This window comes from Macaca fascicularis, chromosome 9 (assembly GCF_037993035.2).
Source record: "Macaca fascicularis isolate 582-1 chromosome 9, T2T-MFA8v1.1".
Lineage (NCBI taxonomy): Eukaryota > Metazoa > Chordata > Mammalia > Primates > Cercopithecidae > Macaca > Macaca fascicularis.
Window position 1 is genome coordinate 21,026,181 of NC_088383.1, and position 25,545 is coordinate 21,051,725.

Consider the following 25,545-nt stretch of genomic DNA (forward strand, 5'->3'; position numbering starts at 1 on the left):
TAGGAAATGAATTATCTCATCGTGTGTGATTCCCATGTCAATTTACATCTCATTTGGTGAATTGCAATAGAGGAATATAATATAAATCTATTTATGAAATCTTCCAATTAAAATAAAGAGCCTTTAGTATTACAATAAAAGTAGCATGATTTGAGGTGGCCAACACCCTGCTCTAAGGCATAAGTGCTGGAATTTTCACACAGACAGAACAGGTCTTTTCTTCCTCAACCTCCTTGTTTAAGTATAAAATCCAATGAGGGAGAGTATATAGCAGATCCTTGAATAAAGTTGTTCTGCTCAACATCATTCTTCAATGTTGATGAGAAAAGAAACACAAAAAACTGACTCCTGGTTAGGGCCACTGTCGTGTGGAGTTTGCGCGTTCTCCCCATGTCTGCGTAGGCTTTCTCTGGGTACTTTGGTTTCCTCCCACATTCCAAAGATGTACACATCAGATTTACTGCATGTCGACATGGTTTCAGTGTGATTGAGTGTGGGTGTATGTGGGAATGTGCCCTGTGATGGAATGGCATCTGGTCCAGGGTTGGTACTTGCCTCACTCCCTTAGCTGCCAGGAAACGCTCAGGCCACCTGTGACCCAGAACCAAAATAACTGGATAAATAATTATCTTATCTGTTTTTATTAACCTTTCTTAAATGTATGTAGAGCTCAAGTTTATTTAAATAAGTGTTTTTGGAACACTTTATTTAGAAGTTTGGTGAGATTTTGTATCCAGAAATATGCCATAGGAACTTAATTCTTACTGATATCAGTTAGCCAGTGCTGAAATTGGTTGCCTTACATATTTTACCTTAAAGTGACAGTTTCCAAGAACCTGGAGATGTTAAGTGAGGCCTTACTGGATAATTATGGAAAGTGTCATCCAGTGGCAATTTTAACTTGTTTATGGGGATTGTCAGCATTCCTACAGAGTGATTGCCTTAGAAATGACGTCAAGATAAGTAAAAATAATACTGCCTAACTTTCTGTCTTCTAATGTATCTGTTGTAAGGCTGGACACATAATGACTGCAAAAATATACTGTAAAGAGTCCATAACATTTGGAATCACAAGACCTATTCTAGCCATGTGGCTTTAGGCAAATTACCCAGCCTTATTAAATACTTCATTTAATAAATGAAAATAATACTAACTGCACCATTATTCTTTTTTAAAGTTAGTGCAAGAACACAATAAAAAAAAATACATGAAGGTTGGCTGCAGTGGCTCATACCTGTAATCCTAGCACTTTGGGAGGCAAAGACAGGTGGATCACTTGAGACCAGGAGTTCAAGACCAGCCTGGCCAACATGGTGAAACCATGTCTCTACTAAAAATACTAAAATTCGCTGGGCATGGTAGTGCATGCCTGTAATCCCAGCCACTTGGGAGGCTGAGACAGGAGGATCGCTTGAGCCTGGGAGGCGGAGTTTGCAGTGAGCCAAGATCATGCCACTGCACTCCAGCCTGAGTGACAGAGCAAGACTCTGTTTCAGAAAAAAAAAAATGAAAATAATATAATTAGCAAAGGCCTATATAGATACTGGTTAATTTCACCATTATCAGAATAATATTTCAGGTTAGTAAATACATAGTTATGGTTAATAAATCTATAATGATTGAATGGGATTTATTCATGACAAGATCTACAATGATAGAATCCCCCAACTGACTCGATGAGGCTTACAGATATAAAAACAGATTATTCACATGACTAGAGACTACCTACGGAAAGCGGCCCAAGGAAATTTTTCAAGGTACAAGAACAAAGCTGTTGATTACAACCAATCTCAGAATTTGACTCTGGTTTTGCTAATTGCTAAGGCAAAAGAGAGTGGCCATGTATTCGCTATTATTTGAGATTCAAAGAACAAAATATGTTTGCTTCTCTTACTTTTTTTTTTTTTAATTTATTTATTATTATTATACTTTAAGTTCTAGGGTACATGTGCATAACGTGCAGGTTTGCTACATATGTATACTTGTGCCATGTTGGTGTGCTGCACCCATCAACTCGTCAGCACCCATCAACTCGTCATTTACATCAGGTATAACTCCCAATGCAATCCCTACCCCCTCCCCCCTCCCCATGATAGGCCCCGGTGTGTGATGTTCCCCTTCCCGAGTCCAAGTGATCTCATTGTTCAGTTCCCACCTATGAGTGAGAACATGCAGTGTTTGGTTTTCTGTTCTTGTGATAGTTTGCTAAGAATGATGGTTTCCAGCTGCATCCATGTCCCTACAAAGGACACAAACTCATCCTTTTTGATGGCTGCATAGTATTCCATGGTGTATATGTGCCACATTTTCTTAATCCAATCTGTCACTGATGGACATTTGGGTTGATTCCAAGTCTTTGCTATTGTGAATAGTGCCGCAATAAACATACGTGTGCATGTGTCTTTATAGCAGCATAATTTATAATCCTTTGGGTATATACCCAGTAATGGGATGGCTGGGTCATATGGTACATCTAGTTCTAGATCCTTGAGGAATCGCCATACTGTTTTCCATAATGGTTGAACTAGTTTACAATCCCACCAACAGTGTAAAAGTGTTCCTATTTCTCCACATCCTCTCCAGCACCTGTTGTTTCCTGACTTTTTAATGATTGCCATTCTAACTGGTGTGAGATGGTATCTCATTGTGGTTTTGATTTGCATTTCTCTGATGGCCAGTGATGATGAGCATTTTTTCATGTGTCTGTTGGCTGTATGAATGTCTTCTTTTGAGAAATGTCTGTTCATATCCTTTGCCCACTTTTTGATGGGGTTGTTTGTTTTTTTCTTGTAAATTTGTTTGAGTTCTTTGTAGGTTCTGGATATTAGCCCTTTGTCAGATGAGTAGATTGCAAAAATGTTCTCCCATTCTGTAGGTTGCCTGTTCACTCTCATGGTAGTTTCTTTTGCTGTGCAGAAGCTCTTTAGTTTAATTAGATCCCATTTGTCAATTTTGGCTTTTGCTGCCATTGCTTTTGGTGTTTTAGACATGAAGTCTTTTCCCATGCCTATGTCCTGAATGGTACTACCTAGGTTTTCCTCTAGGATTTTTATGGTATTAGGTCTAACATTTAAGTCTCTAATCCATCTTGAATTAATTTTCGTATAAGGAGTAAGGAAAGGATCCAGTTTTAGCTTTCTACTTATGGCTAGCCAATTTTCCCAGCACCATTTATTAAATAGGGAATCCTTTCCCCATTTCTTGTTTCTCTCAGGTTTGTCAAAGATCAGATGGCTGTAGATGTGTGGTATTATTTCTGAGGACTCTGTTCTGTTCCATTGGTCTATATCTCTGTTTTGGTACCAGTACCATGCTGTTTTGGTTACTGTAGCCTTGTAGTATAGTTTGAAGTCAGGTAGCGTGATGCCTCTAGCTTTGTTCTTTTGACTTAGGATTGCCTTGGAGATGCAGGCTCTTTTTTAGTTCCATATGAACTTTAAAGCAGTTTTTTCCAATTCTGTGAAGAAACTCATTGGTAGCTTGATGGGGATGGCATTGAATCTATAAATTACCTTGGGCAGTATGGCCATTTTCACGATATTGATTCTTCCTATCCATGAGCATGGTATGTTCTTCCATTTGTTTGTGTCCTCTTTGATTTCACTGAGCAGTGGTTTGTAGTTCTCCTTGAAGAGGTCCTTTACATCCCTTGTAAGTTGGATTCCTAGGTATTTTATTCTCTTTGAAGCAATTGTGAATGGAAGTTCATTCCTGATTTGGCTCTCTGTTTGTCTGTTACTGGTGTATAAGAATGCTTGTGATTTTTGCACATTAATTTTGTATCCTGAGACTTTGCTGAAGTTGCTTATCAGCTTAAGGAGATTTTGGGCTGAGACAATGGGGTTTTCTAAATATACAATCATGTCATCTGCAAACAGGGACAATTTGACTTCTTCTTTTCCTAACTGAATACCCTTGATTTCTTTCTCTTGCCTAATTGCCCTAGCCAGAACTTCCAACACTATGTTGAATAGGAGTGGTGAGAGAGGGCATCCCTGTCTTGTGCCAGTTTTCAAAGGGAATTTTTCCAGTTTTTGCCCATTCAGTATGATATTGGCTGTGGGTTTGTCATAAATAGCTCTTATTATTTTGAGGTACGTTCCATCAATACCGAATTTATTGAGCATTTTTAGCATGAAGGGCTGTTGAATTTTGTCAAAAGCCTTTTCTGCATCTATTGAGATAATCATGTGGTTCTTGTCTTTGGTTCTGTTTATATGCTGGATTATGTTTATTGATTTGCGAATGTTGAACCAGCCTTGCATCCCAGGGATGAAGCCCACTTGATCATGGTGGATAAGCTTTTTGATGTGTTGCTGAATCCGGTTTGCCAGTATTTTATTGAGGATTTTTGCATCGATGTTCATCAGGGATATTGGTCTAAAATTCTCTTTTTTTGTTGTGTCTCTGCCAGGCTTTGGTATCAGGATGATGTTGGCCTCATAAAATGAGTTAGGGAGGATTCCCTCTTTTTCTATTGATTGGAATAGTTTCAGAAGGAATGGTACCAACTCCTCCTTGTACCTCTGGTAGAATTCAGCTGTGAATCCATCTGGTCCTGGACTTTTTTTGGTTGGTAGGCTATTAATTATTGCCTCAATTTCAGAGCCTGCTATTGGTCTATTCAGGGATTCAACTTCTTCCTGGTTTAGTCTTGGAAGAGTGTAAGTGTCCAGGAAATTATCCATTTCTTCTAGATTTTCCAGTTTATTTGCATAGAGGTGTTTATAGTATTCTCTGATGGTAGTTTGTATTTCTGTGGGGTCCGTGGTGATATCCCCTTTATCATTTTTAATTGCGTCGATTTGATTCTTCTCTCTTTTCTTCTTTATTAGTCTTGCTAGTGGTCTGTCAATTTTGTTGATCTTTCAAAAAACCAACTCGTGGATTCATTGATTTTTTGGAGGGCTTTTTGTGTCTCTATCTCCTTCAGTTCTGCTCTGATCTTAGTTATTTCTAGCCTTCTGCTAGCTTTCGAATGTGTTTGCTCTTGCTTCTCTAGTTCTTTTAATTGCGATGTTAGAGTGTCAATTTTAGATCTTTCCTGCTTTCTCTTGTGGGCATTTAGTGCTATAAATTTCCCTCTACACACTGCTTTAAATGTGTCCCAGAGATTCTGGTATGTTGTATCTTTGTTCTCATTGGTTTCAAAGAACATTTTTATTTCTGCCTTCATTTCGTTATGTACCCAGTAGTCATTCAGGAGCAGGTTGTTCAGTTTCCATGTAGTTGAGCGGTTTTGATGGAGTTTCTTAGTCCTGAGTTCTAGTTTGATTGCACTGTGGTCTGAGAGACAGTTTGTTATAATTTCTGTTCTTGTACATTTGCTGAGGAGTGCTTTACTTCCAATTACGTGGTCAATTTTGGAGTAAGTACGATGTGGAGCTGAGAAGAATGTATATTCTGTTGATTTGGGGTGGAGAGTTCTATAGATGTCTATTAGGTCTGCTTGCTGCAGAGATGAGTTCAATTCCTGGATATCCTTGTTAACTTTCTGTCTCGTTGATCTGTCTAATGTTGACAGTGGAGTGTTGAAGTCTCCCATTATTATTGTATGGGAGTCTAAGTCTCTTTGTAAGTCTCTAAGGACTTGCTTTATGAATCTGGGTGCTCCTGTATTGGGTGCATATATATTTAGGATAGTTAGCTCTTCCTGTTGAATTGATCCCTTTACCATTATGTAATGGCCTTCACTAAACATGGAAAGGAACAACCGGTACCAGCCATTGCAAAAACATGCCAAAATGTAAAGACCATCGAGGCTAGGAAGAAACTGCATCAACTAACAAGCAAAGTAACCAGTTAATATCATTATGGCAGGATCAAGTTCACACATAACAATATTAACCTTAAATGTAAATGGACTAAATGCTCCAATTAAAAGACATAGACTGGCAAACTGGATAAAGAGTCAAGACCCATCAGTCTGCTGTATTCAGGAGACCCATCTCACACGCAGAGACATACATAGGCTCAAAATAGAGGGATGGAGGAAGATTTACCAAGCAAATGGAGAACAAAAAAAAGCAGGGGTTGCAATACTAGTCTCTGATAAAACAGACTTTAAACCATCAAAGATCAAAAGAGACAAAGAAGGCCATTGCTTCTCTCACTTGATTCTTTTACATGAAGGTATCTTTCTCAGTCCCAAATTATCTTCATAAATGACCACTTTTCTGCAAAGGCAGATGAGCAAATGAGTGCTATTTATAGTAGAATCATATAGTAAACAAAGGAGACATTGTATGATTAGCTCTTCAAATGGCTACAGAGATGTGTAAATAAAATGGTTAAAACATATACCTGATGGATTATAAATCATTCTACTATAAAGAAACGTGCACACATATGTTTATTGCAGCACTATTCACAGTATCAAAGACTTGGAACCAACTCAAATGCCCATCAATGATAGACTGGATAAATAAAATGTGACACATAAACCCCATGGAATACTATGCAGCCATAAAAAAGTATGAGTTAACGTCCTTTGCAGGGACATGGATGAAGCTGGAAATCATCATTCTCAGCAAAGTAATACAAGAACAGAAAACCAAACACTGCATGTTCTAACTCATAAGTGGGAGTTGAACAATGAGAACACATGGACACAGGGAGGGGAACATCACACACGGGGGCCTGTCAGAGGGTGGGTGCCTTGGGGAGGGATAGCATTAGGAGAAGTACCTAATGTAGATGATACATTGATGGTTGCAGCAAACCACCATGGCACATGTATACCTATGTAACAAACCTGCACATTCTGCACAGGTATCCCAAAACTTGAAGTGTATATAAAAAAAAAATTAAAAAAAAAAAAAAAAGGCCAGGCACGGTGGCTCACGCCTGTAATCTCAGCACTTTGGGAGGCCCAGGCAGGCGGATCACGAGGTCAGGAGATCGAGACCATCCTGGCTAACATGGTAAAACCCCGTCTCTACTAAAAATACAAAAAATTAGCTGGGCAGGGTGTCGGGTGCTTGTAGTCCCAGCTACTCGGGAGGCTGAGGCAGGAGAATGGCGTGAACCGGGGAGGCGGAGCTTGCAGTGAGCTGAGATCACACCACTGCACTCCAGCCTGGGTGACAGAGCAAGACTCCATCTCAAAAAAATAAAAATATAAATAAATAAATAAATAAGCAAACATATTGCTTAAATTACGCCAAAACATTAAGAACCAGAAAAGTAACATATATGTACACATAAAATATACATATGTATTTATATAAATAAATATATATTTTATATATAATCTTTAGCTGGGAATGCCCAGAACAGTCAAAGAAAAGAAGTAAATGTCTAATGGGGTGTTGGTAGCTATGAGTGCCTTTAAAGCTTTGGAGTTTTGTTGCATTAATTTGCATAACTCTTTCTTATTTAACACCTAATTACATTCCCCTGCAAGCTTGTAAGGCTTCTCTCCACTCAATTATTAACCACTACTGAAGTGATATTTTTAAAATCTGGAAACTTAAGGAGAACTAGGTAAAGCCTATCATTAGATGGGCTTCACCAAGAAGTCAAGAATTTTATTTCTTGGTCGTTAGAAACTAACCTGAGATATTGATATAATTAACTTTCAATATAGCCAAGAAGAACAAGCAAGTATTCTCTGAATAAGTAAAATTAAGCTCATTTTGCAGAGTACTAGGGTTTTTTTCCTTCTTGGGGTTTTTATTTTTTTTCATAGTAATTCTTCGTGGTGGTGGTACTAGTAGTGGTAGTAGTAATAGAAGTACCAGACATGCTAGTAATTGTGGTAGCAGTTTCTTGTTCACTGTGGTTGTAGCAACCATAATACTCATAGTAACATAACTTATTTTAATATTCTAGTAACAAAATAATTAAAAACTATATCTGTGGCTTATACATGTTAACAAATTCTTCTATATTTCTACTTAGTTCTTTGGAAACAATTTGAAATTTCACCCTTGACATTTGATAAATTGTAGATTTGGGGAACAGTTTCCTCATCAAAAGAAACAATAGTTAATGGTTTCTGTCATCTGAAAACTGGGTTATTGAGAGTGGAGAGAAGTTTCTTAGCAAATCTATGAAAGTATATATAGTTTCTTAGCAAATCTATGTAGAAACATTGAGGGGAAAGTATATATATTTTATTTATTTAAATACTAGCAGTAAGTATGAAGTGTCTGAAATCATCAGTGCTCTTACATTTTGCAACAGTGTATTTCTAGGTATTGCTGGTGTTCTTCTTACAAAGTTGTCTTGGAGAATGGATTTTGTACTTATGTAAAATTATCTTCCTTGAATAACTGACCTCCATCCTCCAAGTTATGCAGTTTCTTCTGTTTGTACTTGGAGAATATAAAGAAGAGAAATAACCTGCTTGGAGCTATTTTCTCGGAAATAACACTTTCAGCGTCTAATTCAAACATTTCCCTTAAGAGATGGTATCTATAGAATTTTCGTATTCATTTTAATGATAGATTATAAATGCATGCTGGTGAGGATAGGAGAAAAAATAGAGACCCTGGAAAACAGTTACTCTTCATGTTTATAATGTTAAGGATGTGATATTGCACTTTGATATTAGGAGTATGACTGAAAATCTAGAAGGAAGTATAATAAAAGCAATGACCTTATCACCATAGTATTTTTAATACATTTCAGCTAGGTGAAATTACAAATGTACGAAATTCTGCTTAAAGCATCAGGTATTTATTTTGAAAGATAGTGCTTGGTAAATAAGAAACAATAAGTCATGTAAGAAACAAGAAGCCATGATGATAAAAGTACACATTGAATATTTTTCCAGTTAAAATATTTTTTAAGATGAATAGCTAGAGTTCAATTATGTTTTTGATGAAATGTTAAAAGGTAGTCAAAGGAAAGAAGATATTCCCAAAAAGAGAGAAATTAATTTCTAAGTAAATAGCTACAGGTTTAATTCTGTAATATCTTACCTAGACATCACAGTTGGAATTTGAAACAATGAAGACCACAATCTGCCAATGAAATATTTATTCAGACCATAAAATGAGTTATCAAAGTTTAACATTTTTTGAGCTTTAAATATCATTATCTTATTAATATAAAATGATTTATATTAGTGCCGGGTATCTAATTAACTCATGACTGCCCAAACATTACAATTGCATTGTCACAAATAATTTGCCTTGCATTTTATTTGTGTGTGTGCATTTGCATATGTATCTCAATTGTGTATTTCTTAGATTAATATTAAAATTAGTTAGCAATCCCTGAGCTGACTCTCCTTTCAGGCAGCTAAAGACTTTGAAGGCAAGAAGCCAGCACAGGATTAACAATTTGTCATGGATCATCCACAAAGTAAATAAACCTACTGTGAATAATAGAAAGGGAGTTAGACTTGTAACATAGGAGCTATTGAAAGTTAATTCAAAGCCAAAGTCCTCCATAGTAAATTCCTTCTCATTATCCAACTGCTAGAATAGACTGGCATTGATTAAATCTCTAAATAGGGAGGCATTTGTGCATTGTCAATGTTTTACCACCTTATCTGTAGACATATAGACTTTATCTTCTTGATAGCATGCTGATAATGTAGAGGCTTGAGCAAACCAAGAATGTGAAAACTTCACCATGGGTGTTTAGCCCCCTTTCAACTTTCAAGTAAAAAAAAAAGATCAAAACATTTTCTGCATTGTACCAGATGTCATTTCTAAAATTCCTATGCTGAGATGGTAGCTTAAATAAATATTATGAAAATGAATTCACTCATTAAAAGGACTTGTGTGGTAAGCTAGTGTTAAAATAACAAGGGATTAATAACAGCAAATTGAATATTTGAGTTACTTATAATGCAGTATTAGCATTTTTAGCCTAATAATCTCATCCAGATAGTAGTCACTTTTCCCCCAATTAAAATTGTACATGTTATAGATTTTGGGTTTGCAAGGTTCTACCAAATTATACAAGAATTTGTTACTTAATCCAGACCAAGTATTGTTAATAAGATACTAAGATGTTAAATACGTTCCTTTTTTTCCAGCTACCATGACATTTTATTTTCATAATACGACTGTAATTGGGTTTGTAGTATTTTAATCATAATTTTATATGGGCTTCTTTTTCTGAATATGTTTCCTATTTTTCTAATTCTAGGTTTCATATACACTGGAGAAGTTGTACATCGAATGCTAACAGCCACACAGTACATAGCACCTTTAATGGCAAATTTTGATCCCAGTGTATCCAGAAATTCAACTGTCAGATATTTTGATAATGGTATGTATTGAATAGCCTATTTTTTTTTGCTGCATGTGTATTTTTAAACCTCAAGCATCAGATTCCTGTTAATGTTTTTCTTAATTGTTTATTTTTTGGTGTGTAAACTGCTTGATGCAAATGGTCTGAGATGACAAATGTTATTCTGCTAAGATTTATAAAGTACACAAATGGCATTCATTCATTCATTCAACACGTTTATTAACATCTACTATACACAATAAAAATGAGTTGCTGTAGACAAGACCTCAGACAAAGCAAATGAATTTATTTGATGCTATTTCAATAAGTCAGTTTTCCAATTTTCCCATCAGAAAAAATGGAAATAAGAATAATTTTGTTAGTTCTGATTTTCCAGTAGAGGGAGGTGGCATATATTGACATTAAATTTCCAGAACTTATGACTTGTATGTATCCATAAGATGAACACATATTTTAAAAAGTATAAAGTAGTTAGTTGTGGGTAGTTCAACTTAAGAAAATAAAGTTTTCTTAACTTTAAAAAATGAGTGAGAGCCTGTTAAGATTTATCAAATATACCAAGAGCAATATATACCTGCTATTACTATTTTGGGACATATAAAATAGAGAAAAAACTGGAATATATCATTAAGTGCTGCCAAAATCCAAGCAAGAAATTCAAGGCGTTGGAGACCTAAATGAGTTTTCATCTCAACATCTTATTGAAAGCTGTAACTTTGGTAGAGAAAATAAATTATAAGTAACAAAGAGTTTATATTTGAACGATTAATTAAGTATAGAATTTTCTGTGTATTTAACATTCACAAATGATATTTGTTTGTTCAAATGACAATTTTATGCCTGCAAATAATACAAGCAATTGGGGTGAACAGAGTTATTTCTACTCTTGTCTTATTTGTGATGATCAAGGAAGAAATTTGCTCATGGTTGGAATAGACTTGATGGTAGCTGTAGCCTTGGAGAAATACGATCATTTTGCTCAGAGCAATCTCCTGACCAGTGTAATGAAAGCCATTTTACAGGTCGAAATAGCACAATGAAGAAACTAAACATAGTTAGATATTCACCTTAGGAAATACACTTTGAACAACTTGAGTAACACCAAGATATGATCCAATATGAAGTAACTGTAAATGTTAGCTGTAATAATGATTCATCTCTATTATTTTAAGAACTATTATATTCTCTTCCATTTTTTAAAAACTCATGAGGTGCTAACACCCAAGGATGTGCAAGTAGACTGTAAATACAGTATTCTTGAGGCAAAACTGCAGCCAGAAACTTATCTGAAACTTGCTCTATCATTCCAATACAAAATTGCCTTGGGAATCTATCCTATGGAAATAATAAAACATTTAGTGAACATTGACTATTTTCCAAGCTCCGACATTCACTACGTGATATTAGAGTCATTTACTCATGGGCACATGATTCTAATGACCAAGACTTTATACTGTTGCTATCAAAATCATAAGACATATTAAATAAGTCTCTCTACATATATTCTCATATACCTTGTTCCTAGGTAGCTCTTAATATTTGAATTTTACTTGCATTTGAGTGATTGTTAAAAATTGATGTATACTACTCCAACTTCTTTCTTTTAAAGAACTCTAGGTTCTTTAAAAACAAGGACTGTGGCTATTTATAAGAAATCATTTTATCTCCAGTATCCTGTATAGATACTTAATAGGCTGTAGGTCCTAAATAATTATTCAATGAATGAATAAAAATAATTACATATGTAAACTGAGTTTTTATTTCTGGGAATTGTAAAAGTATTAATACTCAAGAAAGCATGTATTTTTTACCCATTGAAATACCTTCTGTGTAATGACTTATTCCATAGGAATCTAATATTGAGGAATATTGAGTTCAAACAATATGATAATGAAAGCTTGTGTTTTATTGAATGAATGAAACACTTTTAAATACTGTAAGGCTCTTCACAAAGCCCTTTTAATACCACAACAACTTGCTGAAATATTTTCAAGTTTGGCTAGAATCACTGACAGGATACTTAAAGATTGGAAATTCAACAATTTAGGAAAGCAGACTTCTCTAGAGAAGACAGCAGCAGGTTAGAAAATTTAAATCAGCAAATGTTGAGAGAGCTATGCTATTACATAATATAAAATTTAGCACGTGCAAACAGTATGCCTTTTTTTTTTTTTTTTTTTTTTTTTGAGACGGAGTCGCGCTCTGTCTCCTTCTGTTACCCAGGCTGGAGTGCAGTGGCGCGATCTCGGCCCACTGCAAGCTCTGCTTCCCGGGTTCACGCCATTCTCCTGCCTCAGCCTCCCGAGTAGCTGGGACTACGGGCACCCGCTACCACGCCCGGCTCTTTTTTTTTTAATTATTATTTTCAGTAGAGACGGGGTTCACCGTGTTAGCCAGGATAGTCTCGATCTCCTGATCCCTGATGCACCCGCTTCGGCCTCCCAAAGTGCTGGGATTACAGGCGCATGACCCACCGCGCCGGGCCAACAGTGTGCTTTTTAGCAACCTGCTACTAACAAAATATTGGGAATCTCTCCCTCAGAATTTGCATTAAAAACTTTAATTTATATAGCCCTCTTATTTTCATAAATAGTCAAGGGTAACTATATTTTCTTGTATTTAATGCCGGAATTGCTTGAAGGCAAAAACTGTACTCCCCATGTTACAGGAAAGGAAACGGTTTCATGCAGATTAATTGTGTCCAAGTTCACATGGAAAGTTTTATAGAGACAAGGTGCGAGTCTAAGTCTTCTGCCCTCTGGTTCATTGTTTTCACTGCATCACCAGAGTGCGATAGAAGCTAGAGGATAAGGGAGAGACTAGAGCTTGAGGGTTGTAGACATGTGTGAAGGAAAAAGAAGCTAGGAGGCATTTCACAATTAGAAAATTCCTATACTTATAAAATCATGGGAAGTTTCCTGGCTATTGTCTTCTTGCTCTTTCCTTTTCTTTTTTCTTTTCTTTTCTCTTCCTTCCTTCTTTCTTTTCTTTTCCCTTCCTCCCTTCCTTCCTTCCTTCCTGCCTCTTCTTTCTCTTTCCTTCTTTCTTTCTTTCTTTCTTTCTTTCTTTTTCTTTCTTCTTTTTCTTCTCTTTCTTTCGTTTGTTTCCTTCCTTCCTTCCTTCCTTCCTTCCTTCCTTCCTTCCTTCCTTCCTTCCTTCCTTCCTTCCTTCCTTCCTTCCTTCCTTCCTTCCTTCCTTCCTTCCTTCCTTCCTTCCTTCCTTCCTTCCTTCCTTCCTTCCTTCCTTCCTTCCTTCCTTCCTTCCTTCCTTCCTTCCTTCCTTCGTCCTTCCAGGGCAATATAGACACAGAGATGCCCGTGGAAGGAAGAGATCTGGGTGGTCTTCACTCATAGCAGTGATAATGGCTAAAAGCACCAAGGTCAAGTTAAAAAACTTTTTTTTTTCTTTTCTACTTTTTAAGTTTTGCCTCAAAGTACATTTCTATACTTCAACATCCTTTCAGGGCTTACAATTGAATATTCAAAATATTTGAAATAAAGTGTCTATTTAAAGCTGTCAGCTATCTCAAGAGATATTACTAATAGCACCAAATAATTACTGAAAATTAATTCTTCCATGCAGTTGTAATTTTTAAATACATCAGATATTTATTGCTGGGAGATAAGATTTGCTCTTTTAGTTCTATGATTTTCATTTTCAACACAGCTTTTTTGGGCAATAATTTTTTTTTAACCAAACGGAAAAATCTAACAGAGTGAAGAAAAAGTCGTAGCAGCTCTTTTCTTTTTTAAAAAAGAGAATACACAATGTCAGTTAAAACAAAAATGTGAATTCTCACTGGTAACTATTAAACTGTTTCAGTTTTTATTTCATGTCAATTGTTTATAGTAAACACTGACAGAGTGAGCTGGAATGTAATATACGGCACTGAAGTTTCATCCCAGTGTACTTCAAGAGGCTTCGAAATCTTAGCCCAGGGCCTTTTGAGCTTCTTGCAGCCTCCTGGAAGAAACACAGCAAAGACAGAAACACAAGCGTTGTGAACTCAAGGAGAAAATTCCCATTAGTGTTAAAGGAACTCCTTCAATGTGGAAAAGTATATTTCTAAGTATGGAAAAACATTTTCAGGTCTTTTGTACGTGGTCCTAACTTTTTTAATGTGCTTTTTTTCTCTCTCAGAATTTGTCAAATGTATTTGAAGTACATTCAATCCACTTGGGCTGCATTTTGAAAGTGGCTTATGGAAATTTAAGCAGACAGTATCTATTAACATTAGATTAATAAAATTCCAAAGGCAAAATTCCCCCACACTGTGTTAGCTCAAGTATTGACCTTAGTATGAAGTTATATTTTACTAAATATTTAGACTACTCAATCCTTTAAAGAAATTCCAAATACTATTTCAATAACAGAATTTGATTAACCACATAAAATTGAAATCGTACAAGCATCAGATTTGAAGGCCAGATGCAAAAACATTTTTGTGAAAACTCCCACCAGAATTGATACATATGTTTTTCTCATTGCATTTCTTCTTTTTACAATGGGTGTATAGGCACAGCACTTGTGGTCCAGTGGGACCACGTACATCTCCAGGATAATTACAACCTGGGAAGCTTCACGTTCCAGGCAACCCTGCTCATAGATGGACGCATCATCTTCGGATACAAAGAAGTAAGTGATGTATTGATAATTTCTTTCCCTTCCCCTTGTTCTTGACTGCTGCCTTTCCTCCAAGTGTCAAGAAAGGGACATTTTACAGCCATGATCCTCGAATCATTTTCTTGCCTCTTGGTTTCTTTTGCTTAATAAAAAATGTTTTGAGGTTAGTTTTAATCTTCTGGGTGCATTGATTGTTAGCTCTTTTGTTTTGTTTTCTGATATTGTTGGCATCAGGACCCATCAATTTCATAAAATTGTTGAGTAATTATATTGAGTAATTATTGAGTAGAGTGAAATGCATCTAAGAAAAAAACATCCAATTTGGAGGAATTTCTCATCTAAATCTAAATGTTTGTATTTATGTATTTTGTTAGTTTTTTTTTTTCACCTTGTTGATTTCTGTGTTATATTTTGGTTCTAATTTCAAAAGCATTTATAGAGACGAAAACTTATGTGGCTGAATGACCCAGTACTGAGATAGTTCCAGGAGAGCTGAGCTTACAATCCCTTTGACTAATGTTTATTGAAACTGGATAGGAAAGATAAATTAGAGATCTAAGTGACAGAAAGAACAAGGGAATTTAAACTTATGGTTTGTTTCATTTTAACAAACTGACAAAGTAAAGAATGAAAATTTACTAAATTGTAGCCTTAAATTTACAAAATATTTAGACTGGAATAACTGTGTGTTTGATTTCCAACTCTTTTGACAAAGTAATTAAGACCTGTTGGACTAAGAATATTAAAAATAAAGTTCCAGGAACTACAAATGTAATGTTTTAGATAGTCTCTAATTATGAGAGAAACCTGAACAGTGAGAATTAATAATGAGCATTATTAACCCATAGGTTAATGGATATTTATAATAATACAGACTTGATATCTTATGTTCAACTGAGGGATTACTTTTTCCTTGAGAAATGAATCCCAGATTATAAAAGGAATATTGAGGATCAAGAAAGAATTCACTTTGGTCAAATCTTCTGAAATTCATCTATTCCGTAAAATGTAGCATAATTTAATTACAATCAAATAGGCCAACTCTAAAATTTATGTCAGATTTATATAGCCCTCTTATTTTTTGTCAGATATGTCAGATATTTCTATTACTGTAAAAACTTTTTAATGAAATTTTTCATTTACTTGGGGCAATTGAGTAAGTAGGATATAATTATAGACTATGTCCTACTTGGTGTTTCTTTGTCCAAGTGTATGGTTTTTTTTTTTTTTTCAATTTTTATTTCAGGTTCAGGAGTACATGTGTAGGTTTGTTATACAGGGAAACACATGCCATGGAGGTTTTGTTGTATAGATTATTTTCTCACCCAGGTACTAAGCCTGGAACTCAACAGTTATTTTTCTTTCTTTCTTTTTTTTGAGATGGAGTTTTACTCTTGTTGCCTGGGTTGAAGTGCAATGACCGGATCTTGGCTCACCACAACCTCTGCCTCCTGGGTACAAGAGATTCTCCTGCCTCAGCCTCCCTTGTAGCTGGGATTACAGGCATGCACCACCATGCCCAGCTAATTTTTGTATTTTTAGTAGAGATGGAGTTTCTCCATGTTGGTCAGGCTGGTCTTGAACTCCCTACCTCAGGTTATCCTCCCGCCTTGGCCTCCCAATGTGCTGAGATTACAGGCGTGAGCCACCGCACCCAGCCGATAGTTATTTTTTCTGATCTGCCTCCTCCCACCTTCCACTGTCAAGTAGGCCCCAGTGTCTGTTGTTCCCTTCTTTGTGCCCATGCGTTCTCATCATTTACCTGCCACTTATAAGTGAGAACATGTGGTATTTGGTTTTCCATTCCTGCAATAGTTTGCTAAGGATAATGGCCTCCAACTACATCCAGGTCCCTGCAGAAGACGTGATCCCATTTCTTTTATGGCCTCATAGTATTCCATGGTGTGTGTGTACCTGATTTTTTTATCCAGTTTATCATTGGTGGCTGTTTAGGCTGATTCCATGTCCTTGCTATTATAAATAGTACTGCAATTAACATACACATGCATGTGTCTTTGTGGCAGAATGATTTATTTATTTTTTTAATTAATAGACTTTATTTTTTAAGAGTAGTTTTAGATTCACAGCAAAATGATGCAGAAAATACAGAGAGTTTGAACATAGTCTTCTTCCCCTGCTGAACATCCTCCCCCATCATCAATGTACCCCACCAGAGTGGCACATTTGTTGCAATAGATGAACTTACATTGACATTGATGCATCAATGTCACTCAAAGTTCTTAGATTACATTAGAGTTCCCTCTTGATGCTGAACTTTCTAAGGGTTTTAAGGATGTATAATGTCATGCATCCATCATTATAGTGTCATACAGCATCCTTCCTACCCTAAAAATTCTCTTTGCTCTACCCAGTTTTTTGTTTCAATAGGTTTTGGGGAAACAGGTGATGTTTGGTTACATGGGTTTATATTCCTTTGGTTATATACCCAGTAATGGGATTGCTGGCCTGAATGTAGTTTTACTGGTAAGGTTGTGGAGAAAAGGGAATGCTTATACACCGCTGTTGGGAGTGTAAATTAGTTCAGCCATTGGGGAAAGCAGTTCAGCCATTGGCGATTCCTCAAAGAGCTAAAATCAGGGCTATGTTTTTATATCAGAGCCCATCATATTTTTATGTCACACTCCCTGGACACCGAGAGAAAAATTCTCAAAAGAACTTACTCATTTCTAGTTTTCATTGCAATCTAGTATATTGCTGGAACTGCACAGTGATGTTTTGAAATGTTTGTTTTCAACGGTTTCAACCAACACTGGTCAAGTTTCTGGAAAGACGCAAGGTCAGTAAGTGTGAGGACTTAGGTCTCACCAGCTGGAGGCTTTGTCAAAACAGAAGTGTGTGTTCTTATTGTGGTTTCACTTGCTAGTCTTTATTATCGAAAGTGTCATCTTTCTTTACACTGTTCTCAAAGGGTATCTCACGTTGCAGAGTAACAGTTGATTCTTCCTATTCTCTGGTCTAGGTTGGTATTTTTAAAGGCCTTTTCTTCATTTTACAAAGAAAAAAGTTCCGTTATGGTTTTCCTGTTTTGTTATGGGGAATTTCAAGATGACAGGCAAATTTAATGCTTTCTTGATATTCCCAGGCTCTTGTCGTGAAGAATGTCTTCCCTCTGCACTTGGAGTTCAAAGAAGTCGTTTTTACTTTATTATTCACTTTACTTTAATTTGCCTTTCAGTTCTTTCTTTGTTCTAGATAGAAAGCAGTTTCTACTTTTCTAGTCTACCACTTTTTTCTTCCCAATAATTGTTATATATTTTATTTTGCTAAGGCAAATTATTATTTGTAAAATTTGTCATAAGAGAGTCCCCTTACATTTGGGGTGACAGCTAGAAGCTCCTGGTACTGCTAGAAAAATATTCCTAATCACATGATAGCATAAAATAGTAGTTTGTGTAATGTATTCTCATTTTCAAAGTACTTTCATATGCATTATAGCGTTTAATTCTTCAACAATTTCCTATAGCTTTAATATCCTAAGCATTTTACAATAGCGTTGGTACATTGAAGCTGTTCAATAAATGTTTATGACTTAATTATGGAAATAGATCATACATGATCATCTTCATTTTGTAGCTGAGCAAGCTAAGTCAGAGAGATTAAATGACATACTTGAGGTCACAGAGCTAGTTAAGGATAAATCCAGAATTTAATTTGATGATCCCAAGACATCTCAACCATTTTCCCTGCCTAAAGAGATTATGTAAAACAATTCACAAATCTATGTCTCATTTGTTTTTCCAATAAGTATTTCTTAATATTGGCTGTTTAAGAATCTTGCTTGTTAGACTTTGTCATATCACACAATTACAAGTATAGATAGGAGAGGTATTCCTACTTCATTTGGAAAGCTGACTAAATTCTAAGAACATAGAATTACAAGGAGTAAAATGTTCTGTTCCTGTCCAAGCTAAACTTACTGAATTATAGATAGGGAAGTAAGTGTAATTCTTTCTGTAATAAGTTTCTTCTAATAGGCTAACACCAGCTTTGTTTTGTTTCATTATGTTTTATGTGAATAAGAAGAAAAATTCTGATTTACACAAAACCCACCACCAATTTGGGACTTGTTTAAAATTGTAAATTTTAATTACAATTAAATTTTACTTTAAAAGTAGTAATGGATTGAAAGAATTCAGTTAGGTAAATTTCATTTTCAATGCCCTCATTCAATTTATCTCAGTATTTAAATGTGCCAACCATGCTAAGCACGTACATGACCTCCAATCCTTTCATGCTGCAAATATTGCCTTTTCTTCAATAGCATGATTTTTTTTGTAGTGCAAACTAAATGATGAATGATCAATAAATAAGAAAATGCATTTACAGTTGTAACAATCTTGTTTAGAGTGGGATTGAAATAGGGAAGTACGACTGCTGCTTAAAATAAGAATGAATACAGATTTGCTCATAATATTCAATGTTTCTTCACCAATACTCTGTTGTTTTCTAGAATCATATTGGAGAGAAGACTTGTGGAGGCATGGATTCCCTTAAATAATTAAGTTATTTTTCCTGAGGTTGTAGCTCCTGTGTTGTTTAACTAAAGATTCGAAATTCTGTTTTAAACTATAGGCCCTTATTGTTACACAGCTGTATATTTTAATTAACTTCAAAGATAGAGTTTGCTTAGAATTCAGTCAAAATACAAAAAGAATATTTTTTAAAGTTCTTTTTCTCAAATTACCAACTGTTCATTATAATGCATTTTTCAGTTTTAGAGTATCCAGTTTTTTTAGATAGATTTAATTACCTATGAAATTAACTGTATCATCTGTTTCCTTGACTATATTAATAACAGTTATTTTAAATGTTGTGACCAATAACTCCAATATCTACACGTCTTATGGGTCTGTCTCTATCACCTGTTTTCTTTCTATTTTCTGTAGATTTTTATTCATTGGTCATGTTTCTTTGCATGCTAGATGATTTTTTAAATAAAATATTGGACATGGTTTACAAAGTACTTTGAGGATGTAGATAATGTTTTCTTCCTGCAAGTCAGTTTACTTTATTTTTTTGGCAGTTAGTACAGGACAGATTACTTTAACACTGTGCAGCTAAGCCCCTTCAAAGTTGAGCATCAGTCCTTATGAGACCAGAATATTTCTGGTAAGCCCTTACTCTTCTAGTCCTTCAGGGATCTCCACTAAAGATCTGGATTTTTACTATGGACCTTTTCCTTAGTGCCCCTGAATGCATGTATTTTTCTTCAGCTCCATGAGACAGCCCAAAGGCTGTGGAAAGGCAAATCATTCTTACCTGTGATCACAAGTGGCTGTGATATGATTGATATAATATGATGTGCTAAGCTGTGGAATCAAAATGACTAGCCAGGAAAGACAGTCAAGGATATAAAAATGAACCACCGAACCGTTCAGTCGTGTATTGAAAAGAAAGTGTGTAGGGTAGTTACTTAAACTCTCTGGGCGAAGTCAATGACACCTTCTCACTCTCTATCACTTGCTTGTAAATGGGCAAATGCTTTGATGAGAAAAGTGGTGTTGGGTTTATGTCTGCGTTTTCCATTCTTTGGGATTTTGGCTTTTCAAGACCTTGCTCTTTGATAACTACCTGAAGTTTTCAACGGAAGCTTTCCATAGTTTATTCACATTTCCTGCTTGATTCAAGTAGTAGAAATGATCTTAATCTTGTATGCCATAACCAGCAGTGAAAGTCACTTTCACATTTAACAGTAACCTCCAAAGTTGATAAAATCTGGCGTTTCTTGAGCTCTTCATATATGCCAGCCACTGACCTAAGCATTTAAAATAAATTATGTATAATTCTCACAAAAACCATGAATAGCTACCTTGGACATTTACAGAAAAGGAACCTGAAACACCCAGAGGCATTAAGTAACTTTTCTAAAGATATGGAATAAAGATTTATCCAAAGAAATACGACTCTAAAGCCCAAAGGCCTAGCTACTGTACCAGAATGCCCTCTTACAAACTTCCTTTTCAATAAGTGACTGAATCAATTTATTCATTTTGATATCCTTGACAGTCCTCCTTGGCCAGTCGTTATCATACCATAGCCTAACATATCATATCAGAGCATATCATGGCCAGCAAAGGCTACCATATTTGGGAGCAAAGGGAAAGTTTGCCTATCCGCAGCATTTATATTATTAATCTATAATTTTTTTAAATGAAAGAACCTGTACATAGGCCAAAAAATGGATCCTTTCTTAAATACATGGAATTTGGCAACCAAACTCTCATTTTCCTATTCTGTTAGTAATTAGCTATAACCCTAAATCTCGGCGTCTTCATATTAAGTTGCCATTAAATAGTGATGACTTTTTGCTTGATTACAATAGATATGGTTCTAATATTTCTGGTCTATTGATAATGTAACAAGGAAACTAACAATTCTCAAAAAAGTATTGTATTCCAGTGGCCAGGCGTGGTGGCTCGCGCCTGTGATCCGAGCACTTTGGGAGGCCGGATCACTTGAGGTCAGGAGTTGGAGACAGGCCTGGCCAACATGGTGAAACCCGATCTCTACTAAAAATACAAAAATTAGCTGGGCGTGGCAGTGCATGCCTGTAATCCTAGCTACTGAGGAGGCTGAGGCAGGAGAATTGCTTGAACCCTGGAAGCAGAAGTTTCAGTGAGCAGAGAGCACGCCACTGCACTCCAGCCTGAGCGACAGAAGGAGACTCTGTTTCAAAAAAGAAAAAAAAAATGTATTTCAAAAATGCTAGAGATTTGAAATAAGGGTCTTTACAGTCCTTGATGCTGTCTATCCTAGAATACTCTTACTTTGTAGAAGTTGCAGTTTCTCTGACTTTTTTAATCTCTATTCTCATTATATACTTGGCATTTATAATCACTCTGGACACAAACTATGGATGGATGTCACTCTTTTTGTGTCAATTGCAAACTCGGGTCCTTTTTTTTTCATTAGCTTATGTAAGGGATAAAGATAGTCACTAGGTTAGGAAACTGGTAATTTAAATAAAAATGTCATATAATCCTACTAGATGGCAATAGGAGAAAAATCACAGAAGAGGCAGGCTCAGCCTGGGAGTCAGCCTGTTCTATCCATTTTCTCGGTTGAATACTTTACCATCTCCTTCAGCAGCAAATTTTAGAGGAGGTCAATATAGAGGAACTTTACTGTTTATGAAGTAAAATCACTTTTTAATCTACTCTACCATTTAAGTGTTTAAACCTAATGTTCCTTGGTGTCACATTTGCTTCTTCTATGGAAGAATGCATAGTTAATAAATCACCATTGCCAATTAGTTGTAGGTTTCAATGGGGCTCTTAATGCATTTTTTAAAAAATTCTTTGAAGATTATTTCTCTTATTTAAACTGTAATGACCCTTCACTCATGGTTAGCAGCCAGAAAGCATTAAAAGATGAACATTGGCTGAACTTGTGGAATTTATAGAAAAAAGGTAATTCAAGAAAGTTAGAGAAGGCCAAAAAGAACGCAACAGTGAGACCACCACCATTTAGATATAAGGTAATTTCCTTCTGTAACTATTGCTACGTCTGTGAGAATACTTGTGTGAATACAATATATACATCCAAGACATTTGATAAATGTGTGAGCAGAAAAGAATAATATATACGTACATATATATCTAATACAAGGACAAGAAAACCAGGTAGAATAAAATGCTGATTTAAAACTCTCAAGAAATAATTCTAAGGAAAATGTAGAGACAGATGTTTTGTATCATAGGACTTCCCTGTGTTTTAAACAACTAAAGTATTAAAATTTTATCTACACAGTTTTATTTGAGATCTAATTCATTTGCATTCGTAGAGATATTTTACTTTTTAGCTATCTCACATGTAGAAGTGCCTGACATTTTAATTTTTGTTTACTTTTCCTAGTGTAAGAAAATGGTAAGTTGGATTATTCTCCCTTGATAATGTTCCAATGACAAATCCTGTGTGTAAAAATAAATAAAGTAGCCAAGTAGAAAGATCAATGTCCCAAAGGAAATTATTTTATTTTATTTTATTTTATTTTACTTATTATTATTATTTTTTAAGACAGAGTCTCATTCTGTTGCCCCGGCTGGAGTGCAGTGGCGCGATCTCAGCTCACTGCAACCTCTGCCTGCCGAGTTCAAATGACTCCCATGCCCTAGTCTCCCAAGGAGCTGGGATTACAGGTGCCTGCCACCATGCCTAGCTAATTTTTTGTGTCCCTCCCAAACCCAGGGTGTAGACTTTCTTTAATCTCCTTTCTTTTCTCTTGATGTCTAATTCCAAAACCATGTTTAGGTAAGTTTCCTTATCTAGCTATTGTCCCAGGTAAAATCCACACCAGAGTCTTGACTACATTGAGTGCAATGGCACAAGCTTCTTCAAGTGGGCACCCTGCGTCACTGTCTTTTGTATGAAGCTCAGACTCTTTGTGTGCCAATTCCATGTGAGCAGTCTTAACTCAGAGGGCACACTTTTTACTCTGTGTATGTTTTTATGTTTTATGTGTACACATATGTTTGTAAAACAGATATGTTGCCAACATCTAAACATTAAAATATTTCAAGTAAAAATGTAGATTTGCATTTTTTCCTTGAGGACTCAGAAAGCCCTGGAAGCCCTTTGCTTGCAAATATTGCCTGGAAAATTCACTCAACGCGTGCACCCTCCAATTTCTCCCTCATGAATTTCTTCTTTCTTACCCGAGGCACACAGTAGCTTATGTAGAAAGGAAGTTTGAAACCTCTGTTTTAAAGTGGAGGTAGATTTTACTTATCACCTTCATGCTGTTAGTTGACTGCTTCCAGATTTTCTACAGATTATGATTGTGGAGATGGGGGCAGGAGGCATGTTAGGAATTGATTGTTTGATGATAGCTCACCTTGACTTTCATGCTGTTAGATGCATTGCTCAATACCTGGCAGACGAGAGTTCAGGAGCTGTACACTACAAAAGGGTTGAAATAATTGTGCAAATTGTTACTGATACTCAGGAAAGCAAATGAATTTTTACATTGTCAAATTTAACTGAAAGCCCTTCTATTCAAGTGTAGTTTACGGATAACTCAGCATTAATATTTTGGACTTTATATGTTTGTGTTTGTTTTTTAGAGACAGAGTTTTGCTCTGTCATCCAGGCTGGAGTGCAATGGCATTATCACAGCTCACTGCAGCCTCCAACTCCTGGGCTCAACTGATTCTCCTGCCTCAGCCTCCCAGGTAGCTGGGGCTACAAGTTGTTATTTTGATAATAATAAAAGAGATCACGACTCTTAAAAATTAGATTCACTGCTGATAATACTGAAGCCAGATCAGATACTTAAGTAAAATGAAGGAGAAAGTTAAGGGTTACAGGCAGATAAGAATGGGTAAAACAGAAAGCTTTGAGTTTATTGTGGGATTTTGTTGTTGCTGTTGTTTTTAATATTAAGCTACTAAACACCATATTGCAGATTAGCAAGGAAACAAAAAATGAGTTTGGAGTAATTCTTTTCCAGTTAAGGTTTGATAGGATATGATTCACATCTTGGAACACATACTATACAATCAAACCCTTGCTGAGATACTGTGCTTCCTAGTGGATAGATAGCTGGGCCTGTAATGGAAACAAATGAATGTTTTGGTGATGTTTTCAGGGCAGAACAAAGAGGAAAATCAAATTCCATTAACCATGACTTAAGCGGCATGCTGTTGTCTCCGTAGTTTAGAGACAGGTGTCGGAACCTCAGGTTTCAGGGACTGTGTGGGGTTCCTGTGTGCTGGAGAAAGACACCACAGAGTGGAGAAGAGAGGAGCTTCTGTCTTTGACTCTCCTTCCAAAGGCCAGTGTGCTCTGCTCTACTTTTGCTTACCCCTGACATCTTTTCCTGCCTTGATTTTGTGTAGCGATTGCAACCACTTTCTGCTTCTATGCTTACTTTGCTTTGCTTTAATATCTCAGTTATATAAAAATGTATACCAAGTAATAAACCTATCTCTAGCTTGTTATATAGAGCAAAAATTATACTGCTGTTTAAAAGAAGTATTCATGAATGCTTTTAGGGGTCAAAATGGAAGCACATTTTAGCCAGTGTGAAAGCTCCTTTTATTTCTATCCTGTGGAGAGAATGTAATTGTAAAATCAATTCGCCAGAAGTGTGCAATTCAATACAGATCATACAGAGGCCCAGTTAAAATTCAGCTTTGCTTTAATCTTAAGAAGGCAACTGTTACAGACACTTGAAAACAATAAAGCTACACTGTTTTAAAAATTAAAAAAAACTTCTGTAGTTTAGAGTTTTTATTATTTCAGTTTGGCTTCCTGACATCCCCAGGATCTCATGATGACTCACGAGACATTTTGAGGATGAATATAAACTTGTAGAAAGGATAAGAAAATAGCTTCCCGTAATCAAAGTTTTGAAAGTTTTGGTGTTTGACGTGTTTTTGGTCCATATGTTCATTGACTTTGGCACTTCATACCCTTCTAAATACAGAGTCTTCTATAAAATAGTTGATCGTAACAACAACATGTTCATTCTTGTGCTAATTTGCCCAATACCGGCTATACTTCTAAATAGCTTGTTTATACATACACATACATACACACATAATCTCTTTGTTATTAGTTAAAAAGAAGTTCATTTTACTACCTGGGTAACATAATGAGACCCTGTCTCTGCAAAACATAAAAAAAAAAAAAAAAAAAAAAATAGCCAGCTACTCGGGAGGCTAAGGCAGGAGGATCACTTGAGCCCT

At 35.9% G+C, this 25,545-nt stretch overlaps 1 protein-coding gene across 3 annotated transcripts in view; it reads left to right on the top strand.

Annotated features, from left to right (window-relative positions):
• Nucleotides 1-25,545, top strand: part of PLXDC2 (plexin domain containing 2) — a 467,700-nt gene that overhangs the window by 317,088 nt on the left and 125,067 nt on the right. For all 3 annotated transcript variants that reach the window (XR_010577861.2, XM_074001155.1, XM_074001156.1), the window contains 2 exons: nucleotides 10,109-10,231; nucleotides 14,730-14,848. Coding sequence is in view for 2 of the 3 variants with exons in the window: in XM_074001155.1 (XP_073857256.1) it covers nucleotides 10,109-10,231; nucleotides 14,730-14,848 (242 nt within the window). In the remaining variant the exon portion in view is untranslated. The remainder of the gene's footprint in view (nucleotides 1-10,108; nucleotides 10,232-14,729; nucleotides 14,849-25,545) is intronic.